This window comes from Mycteria americana, chromosome 3 (assembly GCF_035582795.1).
Source record: "Mycteria americana isolate JAX WOST 10 ecotype Jacksonville Zoo and Gardens chromosome 3, USCA_MyAme_1.0, whole genome shotgun sequence".
Lineage (NCBI taxonomy): Eukaryota > Metazoa > Chordata > Aves > Ciconiiformes > Ciconiidae > Mycteria > Mycteria americana.
Window position 1 is genome coordinate 104002909 of NC_134367.1, and position 13577 is coordinate 104016485.

The 13577-nt window shown below is 41.7% G+C and overlaps 1 protein-coding gene across 1 annotated transcript; it reads left to right on the forward strand.

The window, feature by feature from the left end:
• Window positions 1-580: 580 nt before the first annotated feature.
• ATF3 (activating transcription factor 3) lies at window positions 581-10507 on the forward strand. The gene is made up of 4 exons (XM_075496396.1): window positions 581-723; window positions 5324-5567; window positions 6506-6613; window positions 7556-10507. The coding sequence occupies exons 2-4, from the start codon at window positions 5328-5330 to the stop codon at window positions 7751-7753; spliced, it is 546 nt and encodes a 181-aa protein (XP_075352511.1). The 5' UTR covers window positions 581-723; window positions 5324-5327; the 3' UTR covers window positions 7754-10507.
• Window positions 10508-13577: the final 3070 nt, after the last annotated feature.

Below are 13577 nucleotides of genomic sequence, written 5' to 3' on the forward strand. Positions count from 1 at the left end.
TCAGAGTAAAAACTGAAGCCTTCCTCTTCATGAAAAATGAAATTTTAGCTGTCATCTAAAGCAGCATGGGGGGGCGGGGTGGGGGTGAGAAGGCGGGCGGGGGGGGGGGGGAGTCGTCAAACAATTCTTTCCTGTAGAATACGATGACATTTTTCAGTCCTTTCGAAAACTACACAATCTCCACTTACATTTTTTTATCGTGAGAGGGACTTTGATTTATTCTCAGCAGCAAAACGGCCCGGAGAATGAAACCCCTCGGAGCCTTAATTTAAAAAAAAAAAAGGGGGGGGGGGAAGGGAAAAGGGAGAGGACGGGGTCTGTCCGGGTGCCGATGGATGCTCCTGCGTGGGGGACCTGCGATGCCGGCCGGCACGGCTCGGCACGGCGCGGCGCGGCACGGCGCGGATCGCGCCGTGCCGCGCCGTGCCGAGCCGTGCCGGCGGGGAAGCCTTGCATCACCGCCACGGGCTCCGTTTCCCTCCTCCCTCTCTTTCGGGGAGGCTATTAATAGCATGACATCAGCCCGGGACTCGCCGCCAGAGTAAATACCAGCGCTGCCCGCTCGGCTATATAAGGGGGGTGATGCAACCGAGGCGAGAGGCAGAGGAGCGGGGAGCGGCGAGAGCTGCTCTCCCGGAGGAGAGGGAACGGCAGCGCTGCGGGGTGGGTGCGGAGCCCTGTCCCTCCGGCCGGGAAAACAGCAGCAGCAGCAGCGGGAGGAAGGTAGGTGGAAGCGGGAGGAGAGACGCCGGGACTCTCCGTGCCGGCGGGTCCGGGGGCTTTGAGCTCCGTGGGAGGTTGTCCCGCCACGGAGAGATGCGCGCCGGGTGGGGGGGGTTCGGCGGCGAGGAAAAGTTTCGCCGCCGGAGCGAAGTCGGGTGCGGAGGTGCCGCCGCCTCCCGTGAGCCCCGGCAAAGCCCCCGGCCCCGCCGAGCCCCCGCCGGAGCCCCACGCCCGCCCGCCGGCGGCGGCGACGGCGGCTCCCTCCCGGCGCTCACATCTGGGGGAACCCCCCGCCCGGGCTGCCGCCAGATGTGAGCGCCGGGAGGGAGCCCGCCGAGCCCCGGCTCTCCCCGGGCCGGCAGCGCCGCTCGGCACCGCGCGGTGGCGGCTCGGCGGAGGGACGGCGCCGGCCCCGGGACCGGGGGATGCCGGAGCGCGGCCGGGCGGCGGGGGCAGCCGGCGGCGGCACCGCCACCCCGGAGGGTCCGCAGGGGCAGGGGCTGAGGAGCTGTAGCGAGACTGGCCAGGCCGTGAGCAACCCCCCAGCGCCGTGTATATATGTCTCTATTACATATACACGAAGCGAGTGGGAACTCTCGGTGTGAGCCGGGGACATCCACTCTTCTCTCTGTCCCCGTGTCTTGACATGAAGAAGATCGGTTGCTAAACTGTTGCCTAATCAAGTCAGCCGTGACACAACAGCAAACTTGGTTCAGAGAACGAGTTTCCTGTTGGAAATCAATTTTCCTCCTAGTAACAGCATTGGAGAAGCTGGAAGGCAGCAGAAAATGGTTCGGGAACGATGTGGGATGTCAGAAAGCTTCAGGTCAACCAGCGTGCACAGAGGTTGTGAACTGTAATTGCTCTTAATGCTGTTTAAGATTAACCTCAATGGTTATCGGGGTTTATTGCATCAGCACCAGAGGAAAAGGAATTCATATGAAGAAATAAAACCAAGAGGCACAGTCGGCCATCTGCAGCTAAGCAAAAAAGAAAAGACTGAAAGTAGGCCTATTTAATATTAATATTAAAGAGGAATAGCCTTAAATAATAGAAATGCACACTCAGGAAGTATGTCCTGAAATTAAAATATTGTCAGATGAGATGTAAAAGTTCACTGTAGATGGAAAGAATCATCAGCAAAAGAGCAAACAAAAAGTAGGGGGAGAACAAATGAATAAAGTTGTTTGAAACTACTTGAATCGGGAGGGTACCATTAATAGAAAAGCTGTTCTCTCTGGAGAATTCCAAAACTAAGGATAAAGTAATGAAGCATTAAGCCACACTGGGAACAAGCTGTGCCTTTCCAGTGCAGCTCTGTGAAATGTCCAGCACCTTCAATGTCAGTAACTTCAGAAGAACTCAAACCAGCCTGGAGCTGAGATCCATGTGCATGGTCCAACAAAGTAAACAGAGATGGTATCAGAAAGGCATAGATGTAATCACACTTAATATTCTTATTCCTACTGTTTCCCTGGCCTTTACAAATCCAGAGAAAATGAGATAGTGCGCTTGATGGCTTAGAGACAGAGGTACGATTTGTACAAAATCTGGGGAAAAAGGAAGGGCAACCTGTTGCATTTTTTTCAGTGGCAAAATCTAATTTTCATTAGATTTTGTAAAACATTCCTGTAAAAACATTCCTAAAAGCAGAATTGTTCCTCAGAAAGTGGAAAACATCTACCTTGTTGTTATGCAAAGGGAATCTATTCAGCTTACTGAGTACATTTGACATAAGGCTGATTATTTTTGTTATTTGTTTCACTGTGGCTCCTAATGATCTCAGTGGTAGACTGGAACCCTACCATCCTAGGCACTGTCCAGAAGCCCTGCCCCAAGAAAGAGCCCCAGGAAAGCAAACCAGTGGCTAACAGCTCTGCAAAACGGGACTCGGCTCACGGCAGAAATCCTTACACAAGCCTCAGCCCCCTGGTAGGCCCTCCCTTCCCTAAAGTCTGAATAAACAGAGATGCCTTTCAGGATGTCTGGAAGGTCAGTGAGCTGTTCAGGCAGGAGAGCAGCAAGTTTCTATAGTCAAGGACACTTCTCCCTCTGTGCTTCCCCTCCCTGTGGGCACCCTCCCATTCTTTTTTTTTTTTTTTACACTAATGACAGACAGAGGAGAGTACCTGAGGACATTATAGTAGGGTGTTTTGTTGGTGCTTGTGGTACACTTAGCACTAAGTAGTAGAAATCCACAATTAACACAATTTCTCAGACACGTTACTAAAACATGAACATTCTTGGTTTCCTCTGGTGCTGTTGCTGACCTTAATTAAAAGTGCACCTAAACTGAACAATAATTGAATAAACCACCAGTGCTGGAAAATGATTAGCCCAATTAATTATTTTGTAGGCTGGAGAAATGGTTTTACTGTTAATTTAAGACTCCTGGTTTGATTGAATTATACAGAATTAACTTTGTGGAATGAAGCCATCACTGGGAGCCAAGGAGACTTTCAGTGAAAATAGCTAAAATTTCTGCTAGCAATGAGGGGTTCGGTGTCATCTAGAATTAGCCTCTTTAAATGAGTTGAATGTTGATAAGTGATAAATAATGCTGAGAGGACTTTAGCTGGAAATTATAGAGCTGTTTCTGACTTGTTGGAAAAGAGTAACTGCTAGCTTTCTGAGATTATAGGATTAAACCGTATCAGTACTTTAAAAAATGTGACTCATGAGCAGGGGCTTTCTGAAGAGAATTACATAAATTTCCCAAGGTCTTTCTGAATAACAAATTGTTCCAAATAATTTCCTCATCTTTAATAACTATGGGTGAAATCCTGGCCCCATTGAGGTCAACAGAAAAAGTCCTTTTGATTTCACCCCCAGACTCTCAGAAATCTTCAGCTCTTCTGTGGTGGCTGGGTGAGGAAGAAGTGAGGAAGTCTCTGCAGCTGGACATGGCATTTTCTACCAACTGGCAATTTGCTGTCCTCACATTTTTATATTTACCTCACTTAGCAATGAACCATATTCTACTCTCATTTGCACCAGTGTGGACTTACAGTGTATTTTTAGATATCTCTGAGCAAAATCTATCTTCTTGTCAAGGCATGTGACCCCAGACATTTCTTGCTGGGTTACAGAAGTAGCGTATGGGGAACTATGCAATTCTGGGTTGACCATGTGGAAATTTAACTTACCCACACTGCTAACCCGAGGCAACTATTTGCTTACCTGCACTAGGTTAATTACAATTGACTTTGCTATAATTATTACAGTTCTAATCAAGAGTAGATAACACATACTGTAGTTACCCGTACAGCTGTTAAAAAAACCCCAAAACCTACATACCAAAGAAAGCTGGAAAACCAACATGGTAAATCCAATTTAACACAAGTCTCTTTATGAATAAGGGAAGTAATACAATCTGTTTTCCTATGGATTTGCACCTTTTGTCCCTTGGGCCACCCACAAAAAATGCTCAGCTTTCTTCCAGACCTCTCATGAGCGAGAGATGGTTTGTGTCGTGCAGAGCTGTGGGCATCGGCTAGCTAGGTTGCCCACCATGTTAGGATGGCTGACTGCTGAGTTTTGCCTCTTTCTCCCTCAGTGGGGTCACCAGTTTTCACAAAGCACATAGGGGGCCTCTCTCCCTCCAAAACTGGCTAAAAATTAATAAGAATGACTAAAAAGAGGAAAGTAGAGAGCACTGTTGGGTAGGTTCATTTTCTTAGGAAAACTACTAGAAATGAGGTTCCTCTATGGGTGTCCATTTGCATAATTCCCCTGAAGTCTCTTCAGTCACACTGTTTTATATCAGCAGGACATCAGACCATAAATATTTAAGAATTTCAAACCTCTTGTTGAGGGCACATGAGGACAGTTTCAGATTTTACAAGAGCAAAGGAATGAAACAAACGGCTTCACGTTTTTCATGACTCAATCCCTCCAACTCAGCCTGTGCTTTGAAGCCCCAGAGTGTGTATAGACTTTTACCTTTGTGCCGGCTCTTATTGTGAACTGTTTTTCAGGAGTTTATAGCCAGACCTACAACTCTGTGTAAAATTGACCATGATAATTTGGTGACAGATTCTGCCTTGGTTAGCTCCTAGTAGAACTCTTTGAGCTTTGCCTAAATGTAGTTGAGATCAAGGTATGCTCTGTCCATTTGAAGCTGGAATTTTGTGGTGGTATAGCTCTGAGGATGGAGATACTCTTAAACTCCTTCTGTGTTTTAAATAATAATAATATTTTTCGCTTTCTGATTTTTTTGTTCCTTGTTCTCTTTCTCTTCCTATTCACTCAGTTCTCATTTGCCACACATTACCAGTTTAAAACTTCAGAGTATACATACATATACACAATTTTTTTTCCATATTACGTTTCAGAAAGATCTAGATATTGTGTGATGCGCTAATACTATTATTAATTTTAAATACCAACTTGATGTTAACCTAAAGTAGAAGTTTTTACTAGTGACCAAATTTTTAACTGCTTGGCTCTAGTGAGAGATTGGGGTAGAGGGGGAATGGGGACTGAAGCAATGCAAGAAATACAGTAATATTTCACATTATAAAATATACCTCTAGGAGATATTACTTGCCTTTCTAAAGTTGTTGAAAGACTATTATTATTATCTCTTTTTACCTTTCAGCAAAATGATGGTCCAACACTCAGGCCAGGTGTCTGCATTAGAAGTCAGCGCCTCCGCAATTGTTCCCACTTTGTCCCCTGCAGGGTCACTGGGGTTTGATGATTTCACAAATTTAACCCCACTGGTGAAAGAGGAACTGAGGTTTGCCATTCAGAATAAGCGTCAGTCCCACAGGATGTCTTCTGCATTGGACACGGTGACAGTTTCTGAAAGGCCAATTGAAACATCAATCATGAAAACAGAGGTATGACTTTTTAAACAGCATTTCAGTGTGAATGATTAATTCTCTAATAAAATTTCACCACAAGACCAGTAATTATATTAGGCAACCCTCTCCACCATACTTTATCCTTTTAAGCCTGCTGTTTGGCTTTCTGTTAAGTGCTTCTGGGAAACCCTCTGGTATTTCTCATTTCCATTGAGGCCTATAGTTGGGTATTTTGTTTTTGATTATGGACTAAGGACAATGTTTCAGAGAGATTAGAGGAAGCGCTAATCTGGTTTCCCTGCCTACTTGTGGCTGAACTTGGAATAAATCACTGCAGCTTTACTTCAGTGAGGACAGTGCAGTAGGACCCACGTGGGCTACACTGAGGTAGACACAGCCGTGCTATGTCCACACTAGGTTTTTACTTTAAGATAATAGTCTTGGTGAAAAACATTTCTCTTGTAAAGTGGAGAAATAGCTTAAGTTAGGGAAGTAGCTACACCTTGGTCTGACCCTCCACAGGAAACAAAACAAAGCTTGAAGGACTGTGTTAATATCCCCTTTTCAGCACTGCCTTTAGTTTGCTGCACTCTCAATGCCTCATTCATGCCACATCTTCTGCTCTGCTTCCTGTGCCCCTCGCTCCTTTTCCTCCTTGGGAAGTGGAGAAGAGATAGAAGTGTGGGAGTCAGCCTGGGGAGATGCTTGGCAAGTTTTTGAGTACCATTGATTTACAATAAGCCATCACATGGATTACATCCATTCAAACTCCAGTCAGGTTTTTATTGACAATTCTAATGGAGTTACTACCATTTTACTGTATGGCAAGCAAGGTCAGAATTGCATCCTTATGTAACTCATGATGTGAGCACTGACGCTATCCATGTTGCTTTTAAAAATGCAGAAGTTATCAAAATACAGGTCGAGTATTTATGACACCTTACAGATTGTGTGTATCTGTTTTTATGGGATAGTTTTCTCCTGAAGAGGATGAAAGAAAAAAGCGAAGAAGGGAAAGGAACAAAATTGCTGCTGCAAAGTGTCGAAACAAAAAGAAGGAAAAAACAGAATGTTTGCAGAAAGTAAGTGACTGGCTTGAATTGTTCGTAATCTGTCATCCTGCCAGGATCTGAAGAGACAGCACAGGGGCACTGTCATAGTAGGAAGTACAGAAAGAGGTCACCCAAAACTCTGTAAACCCATCAAAACTTTAGTTATAAAAAAAATGAACATGCTATATATTAAATCAAACCCGGTTAAAACTGGAAAAAAGTGAAAGCATGGTAGGAGTGAAGAGAGAGTACTGTTTCAGTGACCGATCTTGTCTATGGGGATAATATGACTGTGTACATGGAACACAAAAAGAAGTAAAATCTCCTTTCATGTAATATCTGTTGTGGAGACCAAGAACCTACAAGCACCGACAAGTAATCTCTGACTTCTTTATGAAATGAGTGGCATAGTAGCGTAGCCCTGAAGTCTCTGTCCTAAGACCCCAGTAGTGTCTTCACCTGCTCTGCCATGATATAAAACTATATTACAGCAGCATCAGGCCTGTCTTTGTTCCTATATCCAGGGGTGGGGGAAAGAAAAAAGCTATGTCCTTACTTTGTTAGCTTGACATGGGTTTACAGATACGTGACATGATGTTCCAGGGACGTAATAAGAAGCGTAGATAATTTTGGGTCAATTTTTGACCCAAAAAGGTCAGAATAATTTTGCAGAAGATAGCAATAATGCTTTGGATACCTGTCATTGTAAGTGAATACAAGTCTGAATTTGGCTTTTCAACTTCTGTGACACTTCTCTAAAGGCCAAAGAAGGTAACTGTCAATCTGGTTTTTAGACTGTTATTGACTGGGGGACGTATAGTTTCATCATTACAGGACACTAAGAACAAGTGATTTCTTTCTCTGCTAGCCATATGCTTTCCCACCAATAAAAGACTGCAACTATTAGATAAACATTGCAATTAACTATTTGAACTACTCAGTCTAATAGTTGTGCCTGTTCTTTGTGACTAGGAATCAGAAAAGCTGGAAACTATCAATGCAGAATTAAAAGCCCAGATCGAAGAGCTAAAGAATGAGAAGCAGCATTTGATATACATGCTAAATCTTCACAGGCCCACTTGTATAGTTCGGGCACAAAACGGAAGGACACCTGAAGATGAAAGGAATCTTTTTATTCAACAGATCAAAGAAGGCACATTACAAGGTTAAATGATATGGCAAACATGGAAATATTTATAGTGTTTTTAACAACTACCAGAATCCATGGAGGATCTGACATAATGTGTAGGATTCTATTAGTCAAGAGCCTTTAGGAAGGGCAGATTGCTTTCTTAAGTGGAAAGAATCATTTTGGCTTGATAGCGATTCTTCCCCTTGGAAGATCTGGTCTCAAATTGAAGAGTCTTCTGCCTCAAATATAGGTTTTGCACCTGTCATACTTGCTGTTCCTAGGAGCTACAGACAACAGCTTCAGAAGTTTTAGCTCTCTGCTAGTATACAGTATCTGCACTCACGACGTTTGTGCTAGAACACTATGACTTCCGATGATACACATGGTACAGACAGCTGTGCTGGATGGACACTACTTTTCCTTGTTGCTGGTAGGGAAAGCAGACTGAGAGTATTTTTAAAGTTTTGAAGCTTCCAGGAGGATGGTTTCTGGCAGAATGTACTGATACGTAATGTTGCATTCTAACCTAACACACATACACAAACACACAAAAAGCCTTTAGTTCCAACTAAGCTTTGTCATTTTTTTTCACAACACTTGTGTGGGTTTTTTCAATGACTCATCTCAGAGACTGAATTTGAAAAGCCTAGTAGGTGTGACAAAGAAATGTTTCTTGCAAAATGTCCATGTAGCTAAGTTTGTATTTTATGAGCTGGAACCCCACCTACCACCCTTTGGGGACTACAATTTTTCCTTGAATTGCTGAAGAGCAGCTTGTACCACCACTTGGTCACTCGGTGAATTGGACCCACTGGAAAGAGGAAACTAACTATGGAGGGATATTGATACAGGTTTTGCCTGAGAAAAGAACTGCAGGACCGACCCCCAGGCTCATGAATCATGAAAAGTTTAAAAACAAAAAAAATTTCATCTAGGATCTAATCCTACAAGCCTTAACTCATGCTATTAACCCCCACTCACAGAAGAGGTTCCATGGACTTCAGTGGGTCTGCTTATGCAGACAGCTCTTATAAGCATAAGAGCTTGACAGAGCTTTTTCCATCCTGGTTAGGATTACTTCCTTTTGCCAGGTGATTCAGAGGGAAAAATTATGATTGCAGCTACTTTTATTTTACATTTGGGTGGCAACTACAGTCAATCAAAAGTGTTACTTGGAATCTAAAGGAGGCAAGAGTTTTGATGTAGTGAATAATTGTTTTTATTTTTTATTAAATACTAACCATAGATGTTTTTGAACTGGTAGAAGAGCTGCTGGACAAAACAGTTGGAGCTATGAGTGTTTAAATTCTGATGTTTCTGTGAAATTCTCAGATTGTTTAATCCTATAAAATATATCCTTACAATTTTTTGTAAAAGAAATATTATCCTTATTTATCACTAATATCGTAATGAGTAAAGTTAATAAATACTGCGAGCAAGATAAAACTGAAAACACAAGTGTTGCGCTGTCTTTTTACTTTTTTCTCTTGGTGTTTAATATTATATATTCCTAAACTTGACCAGTTGTATTTGAGACACCACTATTGAAAACACTTATCCTTCATCTTTTCCACAGATGAGGCACTGAGTATCTTGAACAACTGGGTACAGAGATTATACCTTCCAAAATTCTTTACCTCCATCAGTGGTGTCTAGCTGCTCAATGTCACAATTTAAGTGAAGCAGACAATAAGAAAGAAGCTTACAGTACATAATATTTTACACCAGTTACACAGTGTCAAAATTGTGTTTTTGTTCTAAAGCCTAAAATTAAAGATACCTCAGCCATAAGCTTCTTACCCTACAAGTCCCAGATGAGTCTATCAGATATCATACCTGATCCTTATATGATCGTTATATTCTGCAACAGAACTTCTTAGTACATTTTCCTAAGATCTGGATATATTGTAATGTCCTATATCATGTTTTAAAGATATGTACTTCATGTATCTGAAAAGTGAATGTATTACAAAGATGACATACAAGGTCTGATTCTGTCCTGAGAATCCATTGTCTTTCTGTATGTTGGAAGGAGCTTCCATTGACTTCAATGAGAGTTTTATTCATGCCCTGTAGGCAGAGTTTGGAGCCTCTGCTCCAGCTTCCCTGGCTTAGAAGGCAAGTTCCATGGGGAATTGGGCCAGCTGTTTATCAGAGAATGGATATACATGAAGTGTGTTACAATAAACTTGTCAAACTATGTTCATTGGTATTTGACTTCTGTAATGCGGAAATACAAAACCGAGGCATCATCTCCCGGTATCGTACACCTTGGCTTTGCCTTTTGCGCATCAAATACCAGCAGACAAAACTGTTTGCCTCCTATACTGTTATAAAGTGTTACCACAGAGACTAGAATATAATGACAGAATTCATGTGTCTCCCTTAGGGAATTTGTATGGTTGCTTTTAACTGTATCACTGGTGACGCAGGCGTCATGCTTTTGTTGCTTGATGTTATTTACTTAGCATGCCAAATGTTAATATGGTACCACTACTATTGTCAGAAGATAATCTATTTTTATTTCTTTATATGTGCGGTTATAGCTGCTTTCTACTGCTTGTATGTGTGTGTGTGCATGCGTGCTCCTGCACGCTACTCTAGAAGTGATGGTACTCAAGTTCATTTGACTATGCCCAGGAAAAAAATGTTTAAACAGCTAGACAGGAGCAGTATGTTGCATGAGTTTTCTAAAAGTATACTTTATTCAGGAGAACCTTTAAAATGCATTAAAAGTGGTTTGTTTTCTATTCAAGTTTGTTTTGATACTTTAATAAAAAAGAATTAATATATATTTATTCACGTGTCATTTAATTCATTCTAAGTTTCAAGGTCCAGGAGCAACTTCATTTTCTTAAAACAACACTGAGATATTAAAAAGCAAGCACATTTTATAGGTTTGCAACAATAAGTGTCTTATAAAGTGAAATTGGTACTGTTCACTGCTTGTCAAGGTATAAACAAAGTTTTGTTATTTCAAGGCTGGTCATGAATTCCAGGCTAATTTCTTATTTGTGGCCTAGGGCTTAGATTAAAGGACTGGAAATTAGAACTCCTGAACCTTTCCTAACCTTGCAACCGACCAGCTGATAGTTATTTCAGCTTTCTGATTACCTAATGGGTTTAATGCTTTTGCTGCTGTGAAGCTTTAATATTTATAGATTGCTTTCTATGGTTACATGGAAGATACTAAAGAAGTATAGCATGATTGGGCCTTTGGTTTGTTTCTGTGTGTGTCTGTGTTGGTGTGTGTGCATGTGTGTGTGTGCGTGTGTGTGTGTGGAGAAGCATGAGGAAAGATGAACAAAATGTTCTATCCTGCCTTTCCAAAATTAAGTATCTACACCCAGACAGAAGTCCCTGTGTTTTGACAGCCGGTGATGTGGACAAAAACTTTTGGCTTCAATCCTTTGCAAGCAGTCATAACTTGTAATACAGAGGTCAGATAGAAGGCCAGGAGCTCCAGGGACCAGGAAATCCATTGCGCTATTGCAAAATCTAGTTAAAAATATCAGCTGGAAGAAAGATCTAGGCTACTATGAGCCTGGCAACATTGAATGCTTACTTTCCTTATTGGTACATCCATTTACAGATGTGCAGTCCCAATACGTATATTCACCCTTTCATGCATTCTCCTATAGCTGCTATCAAATTATACTTTTGAATACCAGATTCACTTTTAATTTTGTAAATTTATAAATCATCTGCCTGGCCTGTTTTAGAAAACCTTATCAACAAAACTAGGGCTATGAATTCCTGAACTAGTATCTTATATTTTCTTCTAAAAGTGATATGAGCTAAAACCACAAAACCACCCCATTGGTCTCTGTGACATATTCCTAATAGCATAATTGATATTCCTTGAACAAAATATGTCATATCTTCTTCTTAGGTCTTGTTTTAGATGCTAAATCTGTGGGTGTACAGGCCCATGCAGGCCTTTAAGCATGCTGGGCTTTACACTGTACATGAATAAGGAGCATCTTCTGCTTTTTTCTAGCTCTTCCCTTGATGTAAATGAATAAATAGCAATATTGAAGGTAGGTAGAACCAATGATTTATGGTAGGCTGGAAACGTTTAATGAAACTGAATGGTAACAAATTTAAATTTACAATAACTTTTCTACCTGCGCCCATTAGAATTTGAAGTTAAGGGGATGGTTTTAAAATCACTGACTCTTAGTTTTGCAAAAGAAACTGGATGATTTATGGGTAATGAAAATGAAATAGTACAATTGTTTGTTAGTAGCAAAACGGTTTTGAAAACGAAATCTACTTCATCTTAAAAAATTCCTAAATCCAGAATGACAACTGTATCTCACATCCATTTTTCTTGATTGTTTAGGGTTTTTTTTTTCCCTTCAGCAGAATACTGGACTAGGTACAAGCCTCACTCATGCTAGCCATTGCCATGTTTCTGTGTTTGCCTAGTGCCCCCAACTGGAGACCCCGAGAATCACATGATTAAAGTGTGCAATAATATTAATTTACATAAGTACTTAGTAACATTCTTCATTAGTTTGTAATGACACAAATATAATATTTTCATTTCTATAATTGACATCATTCCTTTTTAAAGTGTAGTTAAGATAAAGAGTGACAATATTTTGAAAAAATCCTGTTACTCAAAGTTCATTTCCTTAGTGGACACTCTGAGTCACAACTGCTGACTTTAGTGATAAATATAGTTATTTACTAATTTTCAGTGCTATTAGGTCTTCAAAGCCACCACAGTTAAAAGAGAATACACTGGAGTCTATTCTTGATACAGCATCAGTTCTGGCTGCATATCTTTACTATTACTGACCACGATGCAAGGACCAAAAAAAAAAATCCAATTATTTTCAGAGCCCAAGCTAAGTGTACTAGGGCTGACACTCAGAAAAGCTATTAGACCTGTGAAATGAATAGATAGAAAATGGAAACAAACTGAGAGTTGAAGCTGGAATCCTTTTTTTCTGCTTTGGAGAATTTAGCAACTTCATATTTGTAGACTCCGCCAAAATAATTGGTGCACCACCATGCCCACTTAGACAGTGGGTATGCCCACACAGCAAATAGTAGTGTAGTATGGCAATACTTTTCTATAAGCTAGCTTAGTACTGGGAACATCCCAGTGATGACAGCAAGAAACTCAGCACAGGCTAATTGATGCCACTGAGAGGAGAAACTGTCCGTGCAGCCAGAGGACAGGCTGCTACTGGCATCTGAGGTAGCTCATTTAAAGCCAGCTCGGGTATCGTTCAGCTCCTCAGGTTAGCACAGGTCACGTAGCTGCTGTTGAGTAGCTGCCTGCATTCCCAACTAAATGGCTCCACCAGTTCAGACCAAAGGTTCACCCAGCCCAGTTTGTTTTCTACAGCAGTGATCAAAAGCAGCTGTCCAAGGAAGAATAAGAACAGGGCAAGTACGCTTCCTTTGGGTGCTTTCCCACACTATTTTCATCTCATGAGTCACACAAGCTTGACATGATTCCTTTAGGTAGTAGCCTTCCATAGATCTTTCTCTCAAGTATTTGACCAGTTTCTCATCCACACTACCAGCATCTGCAGTATCTTTTGGTGGCAGGTTCCACAGGGCTATCACGACTTAGAAGAAGAAAACAGTTCCTTTTCTTTTGACTTTGTTCCCCATAACTCTACTTGATAGCCCTTCAGTCCTGAATTGAAAGAGCGAACACCTATCCATCTTCTCCATGCCACATGATTTTATACTTTGTGTTGTTTCTTTTTCAAGATAAGAGTCCCAGCCTATCCAGTCACTTTTTTTTTGGTAGCCATTTTACATCCCATTACCCACTTTTTCTGGGAAAACTGGTTTTTCCAGTAGTGTAAGATAAAGGCACCACAACTACACACAGTT

What these genes read in the sequence shown, in the direction of transcription:
- ATF3 (XM_075496396.1), top strand. Translation starts at nt 5,328, where the DNA reads ATGATGGTCCAACACTCAGGCCAGGTGTCTGCATTAGAAGTCAGCGCC. An exon ending in CATCAATCATGAAAACAGAG is followed by an intron (nt 5,568 to 6,505) that starts GTATGACTTTTT and finishes TTTATGGGATAG; the next exon opens with TTTTCTCCTGAAGAGGATGA. An exon ending in AAACAGAATGTTTGCAGAAA is followed by an intron (nt 6,614 to 7,555) that starts GTAAGTGACTGG and finishes CTTTGTGACTAG; the next exon opens with GAATCAGAAAAGCTGGAAAC.